At 36.6% G+C, this 14033-nt stretch overlaps 1 protein-coding gene across 2 annotated transcripts in view; it reads right to left on the bottom strand.

Moving 5' to 3' along the window:
• Positions 1-82: 82 nt before the first annotated feature.
• Positions 83-14033, bottom strand: part of abca1b (ATP-binding cassette, sub-family A (ABC1), member 1B) — a 46362-nt gene continuing 32411 nt past the window's right edge. For both annotated transcript variants that reach the window (XM_067390216.1, XM_067390224.1), the window contains 20 exons: positions 13675-13799; positions 13487-13585; positions 13098-13382; positions 12877-13015; positions 12708-12788; positions 12438-12607; positions 12167-12344; positions 11952-12067; positions 11259-11403; positions 11022-11145; positions 9686-9815; positions 9438-9558; positions 9271-9333; positions 9059-9165; positions 8771-8912; positions 7912-8046; positions 6949-7052; positions 5834-5926; positions 3553-3796; positions 83-1533 (listed from right to left, as the gene is read on the bottom strand). In XM_067390216.1, coding sequence (XP_067246317.1) covers positions 1390-1533; positions 3553-3796; positions 5834-5926; positions 6949-7052; positions 7912-8046; positions 8771-8912; positions 9059-9165; positions 9271-9333; positions 9438-9558; positions 9686-9815; positions 11022-11145; positions 11259-11403; positions 11952-12067; positions 12167-12344; positions 12438-12607; positions 12708-12788; positions 12877-13015; positions 13098-13382; positions 13487-13585; positions 13675-13799 — 2745 coding nt within the window. In that variant the 3' untranslated portion in view covers positions 83-1389. The remainder of the gene's footprint in view (positions 1534-3552; positions 3797-5833; positions 5927-6948; positions 7053-7911; positions 8047-8770; positions 8913-9058; positions 9166-9270; positions 9334-9437; positions 9559-9685; positions 9816-11021; positions 11146-11258; positions 11404-11951; positions 12068-12166; positions 12345-12437; positions 12608-12707; positions 12789-12876; positions 13016-13097; positions 13383-13486; positions 13586-13674; positions 13800-14033) is intronic.

Genomic DNA, 14033 nt, shown 5'->3' with positions numbered 1-14033 from the left:
TTTGTTAAATTTGAAACAGATTGACAATGAAAATAATTCATACATTGAATTCCTCAATATGACATCACAGATCAAACAAATATTAGGGTTGTAGATTGTCATGTTTTATTGTGTAAATACAGTAAGTGTACAAGGCGAGTAACAGACATTCCACAGCCATAAAATTGAAATGTAAACAGGTATTAAATGAGGAGCATCACTGTGGTGACTTTTTGTCCTTTTTAGGATTTTTTTTTTTTTGTTCTATTTTTTTTGTTGTTGATCGAATCCAAACAAGTACTAAACAGTAAATGGAAAAATAGCAAAAACATTGTCTGTGGAAAATCCAGTGCAAAGAGATTAACACATTGAAATTAAATTAATATATATATATTTTTTAATTAACATAGCAAGTAAAGTGCTTGGATGAAAGGTGGACATCACTGTCACCTATCCCAATGAGATCTAAAATACTGATTAACAATCCAAACTAAATGTATGGATTGATCACCCTTACTGTACTGAACGGCTATGTAAATACAGCTGACAATTCTCTTTGTGGAATTCTGTATGTTCTGTATTTAATCCAGTGAAGGACACCCCGAATGCCCTTTTACTAAAGAAGGCACAAGATCGGTATGTTTAAAACTGATTTCCTTCTAAGTTGTTCATATGACTCCGAGGTATTTGTTACACAGTGTAACTGTAAAGCTTACTTGTATAAACTTTAATTTATTAAAGAAAAAAAACCCTACAAAATCAATCACCTTGTTTTCTCTATGCACAAAAATTCTTAACTCACATCGGCATGTATAAAGATAACGTGAGGCACTCTTGGATAGAACATCCTATAAAATAATGCTCCTTTCTAAAACATCTAAAACAATTGCTGGTTTATAAATAAAGACATATTAAAAACAAAATCATTTTAACATAGTACAATTTACAGTTTTGCAGCTCAGCCCTTGGCCACACAAACAATTATGATTCTTCAGCTTGTGATTCCCAGTCTTCTAATCTTAAGAATATAAAATACAAAGACACTGACCCTGAATTATTAATCATTGGCATTTTGTCATCTGCCCAGTTATCTCACACAATGAAAATCAATCTCTGTCATCGACTGTGCAAAATACAGTCCATGCAGTCTACACCAGAAATGATGGCTTCAAGTTTAAGACTGTGACTAACACGGTTCAATTTTAGCCATGCTAGAAACACGAGAAGTCTTTTCAATTTCTTTTGCATTGGCTTGCATTGCAGTATCTGCCTCTTAGCTGACTGGTTAAGACGTTTATCTTCAGGCAGAGGTCAGAACAGCAGACTGCAGCTCAAAGGCCACAAAAACATTGTGAGACAAGTGGAATCCACTGGCTCCAGTTAGCATGTAGTGTAAAGAGAGAGACTGGCTCACACAAAGCTTTCTATTGGCTTCTCCATGTTCTCTTTAGTAGACAGAGGGCTAAGGAGGGCCATGTTCACCGCTGTCTCTTTACGACGAATGGAGCTGTCCGAGTGGTCATCACTTTGGTCCTTGGCAAAGTTAACAAATACCTGTAGATTGAGAAGAAGAGTACTCCATAATCACATCATGAAAAAAAATATACTATGCTAGTTCATAACATTAAGAGGACCTTTTTATGCTTTTTCTATAGTTTCAACTTTCTTTAGTGTGTAATGTTTCTGTTTGGGCATGAAAAAAGAATGCAGAGTTACAAAGCACAGTCACTCCAAAGGGAGTTTTTTCTTTATATTCTTGTTTGACAAACATGTCATAATAATCCTTATTTTAATAATTCCTGCCAAGGCATATGCAAAAATAAAGGGTCAAGGCCTGGCTGAGTTGCTTTAATAGTGGTTATGGTACACAGTAAAATCCCCAGAGTTAAATCAACTCTGCACAGAGTACATATGTTCCCTCTCTAAATAGTGTTAAAGTAACACTGAAGCAGAGTTAAAGTTAAAGGGTTAGTTCACCCAAAAATGAAATTTCTGTCATTTATTACTTACCCTCATGCCGTTCCACACCCATAAGACCTTTGTTAATCTTCGGAACACAAATTAAGATATTTTAGTTGAAATCCAATGGCTCAGTGAGGCATGCATAGGGAGCAATGACATTTCCTCTCTCAAGATCTATAAGGTGCTAAAAACATATTTAAATCGGTTCATATGAGTTCAGTGGTTCAATATTAATATTATAAAGCGACAAGAATATTTTTGGTGTGCCAAAAAAGCAAAATAACGACTTATTTAGTGATGGCAGATTTCAAAACATAAATGAATCAGTGTATCGAATCATGATTCAGATCGCGTGTCAAACTGCCAACGGCTGAAATCACGTGACTTTGGCACTCCGAACAGCAGATTCGATACACAGATTCATTACGCTTCGAAACTTCCTGAAGCATTGTTTTGAAATTGGCCATCACTAAGTCGTTATTTTGTTTTTTTTGCCACTCCAAAAATATTCTCGTCACTTTATAATATTAATATTGAGCCACTGTACTCACATGAACCGATTTAAATATGTTTTTAGAACCTTTATGGATCTTGAGAGAGGAAATGTCATTGCTCCCTATGAAGGCCCCACTGACCCATCGGATTTCAACTAAAATGTCTTAATTTGTGTTCCGAAGATTAACCGAGGTCTTACGGGTGTGGAACGGCATGAGGGTAAGTAATAAATGACAGAATTTTTGGGTGAACTAACCCTTTAATGAGATAATTAAGTGATTAATTAAGTGATGATTGAGTATTAGTGATGAACACCTGCTGTTAACAAGCAGAATCACTAAAGAAAAGAGAAACACAAAAACTACAAGTGACTTTAACTCTGCTTCAATGTTACTTTAACACTATTTAAGCAGAGTTTGAGGGATTTTGCTGTGTAAGGGGCGTGACATTTACGAAACACGCTCAAAGCAGTTGACCAATCACAATGCACTGATCCAGCCGATCAATGAGAGCACATTGTGCTTTTCAGAAGAAGGGGCTTCATAGAGACCGTAACTAAACAGAGCGGTACTGACAGACTGGGAAAGAGGTGCTAGAACAATTCATCAATATGTGAAAAAAAGTAATGTTTTTTGAACGTTCAAGCATGAAAACTTATTCAAATAAACTCCAAAAACTAAATCAAGACTTTGGTAGAAGGGCATAATATTGCCTCTTTAACAACAAAAAATGAAACATGAAATAAAAATGATTTAGTTTATAAATAAATATTCTTGCTTATATTGTGCACAAAGTGTCTCTGTATGTTGCTGTAAAGAAAATTATTTTCCATATTTTTAATCAAAATGTAATAATTCTTAACTTTTCTGCTGAAAAATGGTTTTATATCAGCATACATAGCACCAATATCATAACACACTTTTCACAAACCACCTCACCTACATTATTTACAGTTAAGTATTCTTTTTCATTCTTCAAGTTAAATGTGTTGTGAATACCATATGTTAACTGTTGACTGTTTTTTAACTTCCTCTTTAACTTCACTGCAATACATACATGATGAACCTTGATCAGAAATGTGCCTGTGATATTTGTTTGTTGGAAATGTTCTCTCACCTGGTCCAGAGTGGTCTGGGACACAGAGTAGTCCTCTATCCTGAGAAACTCTTTGTTCTTAGCGAGGATGCAGAAGATGTGAGCGAGGGAGGTGAGGGAGGAGGGAAGCTGGTATTGTAGCATGTTTCTGTGTTTCTCTTTTAGGGTGCTGCCCGGCAGCTCGCACTCAATGAACTTCATTACCGGCTGCAGGTCAGGATCTGGCCCTGCAACCCTCAGAATGATGGTGTATCCATCGCCAAATCTGGAGGAAAATGAGCAAGTGATGTCATATATACATCTAGAAATGTCTAAAAACATTTTTTTATTTCAGTCAGTATTTTTGCAATTCTGCTTGACACTACTAGTGTGCAGAAATAAGACACTGTACCTTTAAATAGCTTAATTAGATTACAGTCATGCCAACCTTAATAGAGTGCAACAGTGCCTGCCCACTTTTTCAGCTTCTTTGGTTCCCGAATTATTATTATTATTATTTATTTATTTTTTTTATTGATTTTTTTCCCATAGGGATTTTTTTTACATTTTTACATTACAAACTTTGATTTGAAGCAAAAAAGTTTACACAAAAGATACAAGGCTATGTACTAGATGGCTTTAATATGTACTTGATGGCTTTAATGAGGGAAAGAACAAAAATCCCATTAAGTATTGCGACTGACAAAATCTAATTAAAACGGCAGATAAATATAAAACTATAGTGATTTGAAGATGCTGATAGTGTATATGGATATTCACATTTTATATTTATTGCAAAATATGCACAGATACACACACACACACTGTTAATTTTGACAGCAAATTTTGATTTAGTTTTAGTCATATTTTAATCATCCGAAATTGTTTTCGATTTAGTCTAGTTTTAGTCGACTAACTATCATAAGATTTTAGTTGACTAAATCTACTGTGGATTGTCAACTAAAATCTAATTTAGTTAAATTGTATTGTAATGCATTGTTAGCATTTCTCTAACAAAACACAGATCCAATTCACTGATACACATTTATTCTCCAAACTGTTTTTGGTTATGTACTCCCCAAAGTGGATGGTTTATGACTGTTCATGTGCAAAAAGACACAAAAGAGTCCTCAATTCAGTACTTGACTCATTCTCACTTCTCATTGAGGTACTATTATAGTTTTTGTTTAAAATTTTGATTAGATTTGATTTTGTTTTTCTGCTTTCATTGTAATTTTAGTTAAAAGTTTTAGCAATTTCTTTTTGTCTTTATGTCTTTTAGTTTTTGCTTTTAAATGTCTATATAGTTTTTATTTCTGTTTTAGTTATTTTAGTACATCAGGTTAGATAAAGTTCGGAAACTAGATGAAAAAAAAGCTTACATTTTTATATATTTTTATTTCAGTTAACGTTTATTTCAAGTAATGATTTTTTTTAATGGTTTTAGGTTTAGTTAACTATAATAACCCTTATACTTGTAAAATATTTTGAATAATGTGTCAAATAATGTTCTTAGTCTTTCCTTCCTGTGACAGAAGTAGCGTACTTTGGATTAAATCGAAATTAAATTAAATACAGTTTATTGTGTAAACAAAACAACGAGCAGGAAAAAATAGTAATTATAAACCATCCCGAAATACACCGTGACTCTTTTTCTGAAATGTATCTAGTCTGCACTGTATCAGGCTGCTCATTTAAGTTCGGATGAGGGAGATAAAATATGCATTCTTACAACCGTCTAAAAACATATTACCATATAAACATTGTATAGTAAACATTGTCTTAATTCATCAACATTAGCTTGTAAGCAATCGTTTGGCATAAATGTGCACTATTAATTAATTGCGAAGCAGTCTGAAGTGCTGCTGCGTGAGCCTTTAGATTGTGCAACAGCGCCGCTTTCCCCGCAGTTAGATCAACACACTACACACTTTAAATGTGCGCATCTTCCACACAGGACATCAGTCCTGACTGGATATCTTCCCAAATTGTCCATCTCTATCATTTTATATATTAAGTAGCTTTCTTTTAGGGTGGTTCACTTGTTTCAGTTCTCTGATTGGTGGAGATTTCTTTGCAGAATCATGGGTAATGTAGTTTTTCACCAATAATTCCACTGTTAAACATGATTATTTAACAAACAAGTTGGAATAATGTGGACTGACAGCTTTAACAAAGCATTGATCAACTACTCGTAACTCACAGTAGGTTTGTCTTTGATGGATTTAATTTATCTTTAAAAATCAATTCTCCAGTGAAGAAATTGAATTGATTTTAACTTCTGGAACCTGACCTTTGCACTCTGTATTATTGGTGATCTTACCTGTTCTTCAGGTGCTGGACACTACCCAGACAGCGGAACCTGCCGTTCACCATGATGGCCATCCTGGTGCACAGCGCTTCACATTCTTCCATGCTAAGAGTGAACAGGACACAGGTTAGTATGGAGGAAATTAGATTAAATACTGCCCCCTAGTGATAGGTGGAAGTCTAACCTAAGCAGAAAGCTAAGCTAAACTAAGTACACATGAAAATGAACACATTTTAGTGGAAAACATAAAAGTATTGATTCTATCATCAGTGCTATCACTGCTGCTTTCTAGCAACAGATCACATTCCCCTGGTTTCACAGACATGTTTAGACAAGTCCTACACTAAAATGCATGTTTGAGCTCTTTTAATTAAAAAAGCAAATTGTGCTGACATTGTCGGTGCCACTGTTTTGACTCAAGATGAACACCAGTAATGTTGTTTTTTTTTTCTAGTATATGTTTATAAAAGCTATTTAAATATCCTAATTTAACTAAGGTCTAATCCTGGCTTAGGCTAAGAACTGTCTGTTTAGAACAGGAGTTTAGAACAGGAGCTTTCTGGGTTTGTCACATTATTTATGGTTACAGTGTAAACAGTTTTCCAGTAGCATACTTGTTAAAGGGATAGTTTGCCAAAAAAAATTAAATTCTGTCATCAATTACTCACCCTCATGTCATTCCAAACCCACAAGACATTTGTGCATCTTTGAAACACAAATGAAATTTAATGAAATCTGTGACGTGTCACTCTGAAGCTTCAAAACGTTCATAAAGAGATTGTAAAATAAATCCATACAAATCAAGCAGTTTAATCCAAGTCTTCTGTGTCTGTCTTCTTCATGTTCTACAGTATGTATGTTCGCTGATCAGTGTTTATATGTCAGAGTTTTGGGTGAACAGACTTTCAATAGAGGGACAGAAATGTCTCAGATTTCATTAAAATATCTTTGTTTGTGTTCTGAAGATCTTATGGGTTTGGAACAACTTGAGGGTGAGTAAAAGAAAGTTAATTTTTGGGCAAACTATTCCCTTTAATAATACCTCTATTAGTCCACTGTTAGTGTTCATTTTAAGTGCATACACTTTGATAGTATTAGGAAAAGACCTGTGGAAAAAATGAATTTACCTGTGCGAGGTAAGCACGACGGATCGTCCCTCTTTGATGACACTATGGATGCAGTTCCACAGTGCTCGTCGTGCTTTGGGGTCCATTCCAGTGGTGGGCTCGTCCTGTAATCAAAAAAACACAGCCACGCTCAGATTTGCCCATAGGTTCAACAGGAAACACACTGAATATCAGCGGGAAGAACGCATCTCTTCCTCATGTGATAATATTCAGTAATATTATTGATTTGATGAGAACAAAACTTGAACTGAATCGAGCTGGATGATGACACCATTGTGTTCTGTAGAGCTAATTATAGCTGAATTAAACTCATTTTATGATTAGTGAACTTTGCAACATCGACCCTGTTATTGAACTGAATTGAATCAACATTGAACTGACTCAAAGTGAGTCTTCAGTAGAGAACTGAACTGAACTTGTTTCATAATTGATGTACTTTACACAGTTATTGAACTGAACTGAACCAACACTGCACTCATTTGAGCTGAATAATGACCCGACTGTCTTTTCAGAGTTGCTTTACAGCAGAATTTGTCACATATTTGATGAAGTTTCCATCAATGATTGTTATTTTCTACAGAGAAGCTGCTTTAAATCAGTCTGTATTGTATAAAGCGCTATATAAGATGACTTGATGTGTATCGCACACCCAGGTGCTTGTTGTCTCTTAAGAATTCTTATGTGATCTTTGTGTAATCAACCCACTATGAAGCCTCTCAGAAGGCAAAGGCTGAAGAGTTCAGGGTAATTTAGCTCTAGGGGTGTTATAATCATGAACTCCTTATACAACCAAAGCAGGGAAGCCAACTGAGAGAATAATCAAACAGTGGTCATATGATCCAGACTTACATTGTTTTTGTTGATCAGTTTGCAGACATTCACCCACGGAGGCACAAGACTTAGAGCCAGTTGTGTAAGTGTCTTTGTGTGTACTTGTGTGTGTGTTCGAGGAAATACACATACCAGGAAGACCACTGGTGGGGCTCCAATGAGTGATATGGCGGTGGAGAGTTTGCGCATGTTGCCACCGCTGTAGCTTCCAGCCTTTTTGTCCACGTATTTCACGAGACCCAGCTTACGGATTCCCCACTCTGCCACCTACCAAAGGTACAACACATTAGTCAAACCAATAACAATTTTAAAAGTTCCTATTAGGGTTCACAACATTTCCAGGTTTTACATAGTCATTACCATAAATTGTCCCACTGTTTTAATTCAGTTTTTATTCTAAATGGTGATTTATCATTACTATAATACAGTATTTTGCCCTCTTTTTCATGTTTTTGTGTATTGTATTTTTGATAATTAAAGACCGTATAAATACTCTTATGAACGACATATGGCCCGGACATGTGCGATTCACCCTAAAGGTCATATTCCATGAAATGATATCAAAAATCGTAAATACTTAAAGGTGCTCTAAGTGATGTCACGTGTTTTTAGGCCAAAACATTTTTTGTCACATACAGCAAACATCTCCTCATCCGATATCCGATAGCTGCCTGTCCCCTGAACACACTGTAAAAAAAACGCGGTCTCTGTAGTCGCCACAAGCTCCGAAAACGGCAATAAAAACAAACTGGTGTAGCCTGGACCACGAATCATAATAAACCTGCTCCAGCCAATAACCAACAAGAATGATTTTAAATGCGCGTTCATGACTGTTTCAGGAAGCACGGAGGGGAGGGGGATGAGGAGGGAGGGTCTAGCTAGCCTCTGTTTTGTTTGACAACACTTCGAACGTCAACAGGAAGTTACATCCACCCAGGATCACTTAGAGCACCTTTAATAAAACATGCGTTAGTTTATAAGCTCTGCTCACCTCACAGACTTCCTTCTCAGGTACACCGCGCAGGATGGCGTAGAATTCCAGATGTTCCCGTCCTGTCAGCAGATCATTAATGGCATCAAACTGAGGGCAGTAGCCCATGTTTTGATGTACTTCATCTATTTCTCTGAGTATACTGAGACAAGAAAAAGCAGTGTCATCAAAATCAAGCAACCACGGAACTTTAAGATTAACCTATGAATTATATATGTATATATAAACTAATCTGTAATGAGAAAGTAGCGTCTGTTCTCATAACTGCATTTATTTGAATGTCTGTACCTTTTACCAGCTAAGAATGCTTCTCCTTTGCTGACCACAGAGTCTCCGGTCAGCATTTTAAAAGTGCTGGTCTTTCCAGCTCCGTTGACACCAAGCAGACCAAAACACTGAAAGAAGAACAAAACAAATGTCAGTTTATGTTCGTACAGTTGCCGTGAAGAAGAGTGACTCATTCAGATGAGGCTGATCTTGAGACAGCTGTCATGAATTACCTCTCCTGGAGGAATTCCCACACATAGACGATCGACAGCGGGCTTCTGTTTCCGCTTGTACACCTGGAAAAGAGAGAATGACAGATTGATTAGGGCACCATTTATTATACAAAATTTAAAATACTAAAATTTATGTGTGTGTTCATCAGTTGAGGGTTTCTGCTGACCTTAGTTAGTTGTCGGAGTTCAAGAATGTCTCCTTGTCCAGCTCCACTCATGATCCTCTGCCTCTCTCTGGCCACATCTTCATCTTCCTCTCCAATCGGACTCAACTTGGTACTTAAAGACCTACAGAAAATGGCCAATCCATTCATTTAGATCTTCTAAAATGATCAACTATGTTCATCCATAATTTAAGCAATTCATATGAATGCAATTTGTTTCTTTCTGAATATCATGTTGTGATGGTGCTTACTTGGGTTCAAAGAAGAAACGGTACTGGATAAGGACTGTGATGATGAAGAATACCGCTCCTTCCACAGCCATAGCAAAAAGATTCTTGCCCACCATGTCCCACTCCAGTGGAGAACGGAAACGGTTCTCACCTAATGCAAGGAAAGAGAGCATTCAATATCTATAACAATTGCCCTTGCAGTAGTAAAGGTTAAAGGTGCAGTAAGCAATTTCTGAGAAACACTGTTGAAAGTGGATCGGACCAAGCAGCACAACCCACTTGTAGCCAATCAGCAGTAGGGGGTGTAAATATGCTCATGATGGGGAAGGAGAGAGAGTGAGCAAAAGGGAGATTAGAAGAAAGACTGTAGAAAGAGACATGGCTGAGAGACATTACAAAAGAGAAAAGATCAGAGGAATATCTCAGAAAAAAGAAGCGTTATGATCAGGCAATAGCTTTAGGACCTGGGTTAATATTAGAAAAGTTTTCAGCATTGAAGAGACCAAAGAGTTAAGGCCTGAAAACAGACTCAGAGGTTTTGTTGTTTCTACTCCAGACATGAGTAACATTGGTTTGGCTGTGTTTCACAGAACCAAGATATGTTGTTGTTGTTGTAATGTTAGCTCTAGTAACAGGACAGTTTTGAGTGTCATTGTTTGTCTGGACAAACCTACCTTTATGAAAAAGAAGTATATTTCAAGTTCATTTTATCAAGTATACTTAAGTAATGTTCAAGTATATTTTTAAGTATACTTTATGTAGTAAGTATACTAGTATCAATGCACTAGTAGTAAACTTGAAAGTGTACTATTTTAATACCGACTGGGACTAAATTGGCCCAACTGAAGTATACGTTTAAGTGTACTATAAGTGTAACAGTAGTAAACTTTAAGTAAAAAACTAGTTCACAGCTACGTTTCTCATTTGTACTGCATCTGTACTACAAGTAAACTTAGAAGTATACTAGTAGTTTACTATTTTAATACCAGTAGTACATTTTTAGTATATGAAAGTACACTTTCTAAGTAAACTATTAGTTTAGTGCAAGTATACTTGTAAGTTGTAAGTGAACATAACATAGTTTACTTTTTATATATTATTTTTGCTTAAGTTTTGATAAAGAGATACCCACTCTTGCATTGTGTGTTTGTGCATTTTTGTTGGCGGAGCAATGAAGGGAGGGGTGTGTTTGTTTGGGTTGATTTCAAATATCAACACTTTTTTCTCAGAAATCACTTTTACTGCACCTTTAATACAGAGGACATATGTCAAATTTATGAGGTCGGACTGTGAACTTCGTTGATCTAATTCTCATAATCTGTATCCAAAAATTTAAAGTGGAGTAAGCTAATCTTACCAAATCTCTCTAGAGCGTCAGCCATTGCCTGATTCTTCACCATGTCAATGAGACCTCGACCCAGGCAGAAGTGCGGGAAGATGAGCAAAACGTTCTTCAGGATGTCATTAATGCCACCAATCTCCTGCAGCAGAGGATGAGAGGCGTCAAAAATCATGATGAATGCTTGTGTATTAGCTCTCAAAAATACAAATAGCAGGACTACATTAGGATGAAACCAAAAAAGTAATTTCTTACATTATTTCCAAATAACTCCATGACAAAAGTGGACACGCTGCCATTGATCCCAATGAGGATGTTGACGCTAGTGAGAACCACATAAGCAGTGCTGGGGATTTTGAAGAGGAAAGAAGCCGGGTACATAAGAGGAGTGATGGACCATCTGAGGAGAGACAAGAATAATTAATTATCATCAAGGAAAATTCTGGGCTCTTTTGACATTGGAAAGTATAATGTATAATCCCATTTGGGTGCCCAAAGGCTGCTGAGTGGTCTGTCCATACCTATAGAACAGAATATAGACAGATGAGGGTGGACTCTTGCACTAGAGAAAGCATACTGAGGCCTTATGTGGGACCCCTTGCGATATCTTGGGATCAGTCTATCTTAGATACATATTTATATTCATATATACAAAGGCAAGCAACATTATACTTTTTCTTATTTTTATTCTCTTTCACAATTTCATCAGATTTTTTTCTATTTTGTATTATATTTAATACAAATTTTTTTTGGAATGTAGTTTATAATAATTTTTCCTATTTTTATTGTATTTCTATTTCACATTTTCTTCAAAAAACACTTTATAATTTTATTATATTTCTATTATAAATGTAGTTCATAGTCTGTTTTTTTCTGTTTCTATTTATGGGAAATTGTTAGTATACCTACACAAGTCTAACTGCATAAGAATGTCTTTATCTGTCTTACCCATATAAAAGCAGCAGAAGAGCAAGAACAGGCAAGTTGGTGGCGGAGACGTAGGCTTTTTGTTGGAAGCACACAAAAATCAGGATCACCAGAGTAGCAGGAACGACATAATTACACTATATCAGAAAACAGACAAAAATATGATTAGAGATTTTGGATCAGCAGCCAAGTAGCTGAGTGCATTAAGGGACATGAAAGCAAAACCAGACACTCACCATATCCCAGAGAAAGTTAGCCAACCAGTAAAGGTATGGCTGAACTCCACTGATAAACTGCATATGCTTGGCCTTATTCACTCGTTCCTGAATGAGAAAGACTACAAAGCTGGCGGGAACGAAGGACATGGCGAAGATCACACAGATGGAAACCAGCACGTCCACTGAGGTAGTCATCCTAAAATGCCATAAATCAGAGTTGAGTGATTAGAAAATCATGATCGTCCATAAGAAATGTTTATTTACATTGAATCAATGTTTCAATGCTTACAGGGCAACTTGAGAAAGCTGTTCTTTGGTCAGATTGAGCGGATGGTTGAACGCAGTGATGCCAAACTGACGGGGGTCTTTGCCAGGTGGTAAGTTGGCACGCAAAATACCATTATTCATTACATTGAGAAAGGCTCCAATACTGTGCCAGCCCTTGTTATTGAACCATATCTGAAAATAATGATGAAACACCAATAAAGATCACTCCAAGTAGACTTTAAATATAAAATAGTTGGTCTATAATGGTTTTAAAATAGCAGTTGTCACTCACCTTGACATTATTCTTAGTGTCCAGCCCATTGATGAAGGCAGACAGGCTTTTCAAGAAACGGTCGGGCGCTGATCCAGAGTCCTAAAAGAGTAGGATAAGAAGAAATACTTTACGCACTCTTCCTGAGAACTGTTTAATTCATATCGTAAGAATAAGTTATTTTATTTACCTTTCCCAGTTGGAAGATATCCCTGACTCTAGAGATGGCATCATCGATCTCCTCAGCAGGAGGAAGTACCTGAGTGCTTCTAGCACCCAATGAAAATCCTCCATATCTGAATTCGTTCACCCAGATCTTGTTCTTTAAGCTTTGAAAGAAATCATCTGTTTACGCATTGAATGACAGAATTGAACTATTTCAGCTCAAGTAGATACAAAGTCAGACTGTACCTTTTCCCAATGATTTGTGCATAGGTCTTCACTAGATAGTCTGAGATGTTTCGTCCTGTCAGGTTCTGGAGGGTCTCAGTTTCACTGATCTTAATCTGAGGAGGTGGCAGTCCACCAGCACCGGCAGGGCATTCTGGGAGCATCTTCTTTTTGCCATTACAGCTGCACTCACAAGCTGGAGATGGGTTGTCCATGGTCCAGTTTGTCGTTGTGAAAATGTCCATTACGCTTTCTGCCACTTCTGGTGTAGACCATTCCTCATCGCCCATTGTACAGGGAGCCTCACTAAAACCATGTGAGAAGACAGGTTTAGTTTTTCCCAAAATTCCAGAAAATATGAATTGTTGCAAAAAAATCTTTGGTTGTTTCATATGCTCAAAGTTACTTACGGAATTGGTTCTCCTTCCATGCATCGCGTTCCAAAGCCGGGATCATCTAATAAGGCGTCGAGTAATTTTTGTGTGCTTATATCATGTGGAGCATCATCACTATAACAAAGAATGGCTGTATTTAATCTAAATGGTTCCCTGCAAGTGTTTTAAACTTAAGTTGAATAACACATGTTGTCCTTACGTACCTGATGAATGTGAATTGTTCTTCATACATCCAGGGGTTAAGAGCCAGACTGGGATATTTCCCAAATGGTGGCACAATAAGACTGAATACCAGAGCGATGCACACAAACACAGCGGGAAGAACAATCTGCAAAGAGAATCATAGTGAGTTGATTAAAACTGAACTTTACTGACATGGGCTGCATTTTGCAAAAGCCTTATAGAAACCATTGACCCTTATAAGCTGTATGATCTACTTAGGCTCACAATATTTATTAGGAACCATAGAAACCATAATGGTATACCATACCAATAATCTCTACGATCTACTTGGGCTTATTATGTTTTTGGGAGACATATAAACTATTAGCAGCAACTATGA

The sequence above is a fragment of the Chanodichthys erythropterus genome, chromosome 1 (assembly GCF_024489055.1).
Source record: "Chanodichthys erythropterus isolate Z2021 chromosome 1, ASM2448905v1, whole genome shotgun sequence".
NCBI lineage: Eukaryota > Metazoa > Chordata > Actinopteri > Cypriniformes > Xenocyprididae > Chanodichthys > Chanodichthys erythropterus.
Note: the sequence above shows the minus strand (reverse complement) of the source record. Positions and strands in the feature narration are given on the sequence as shown.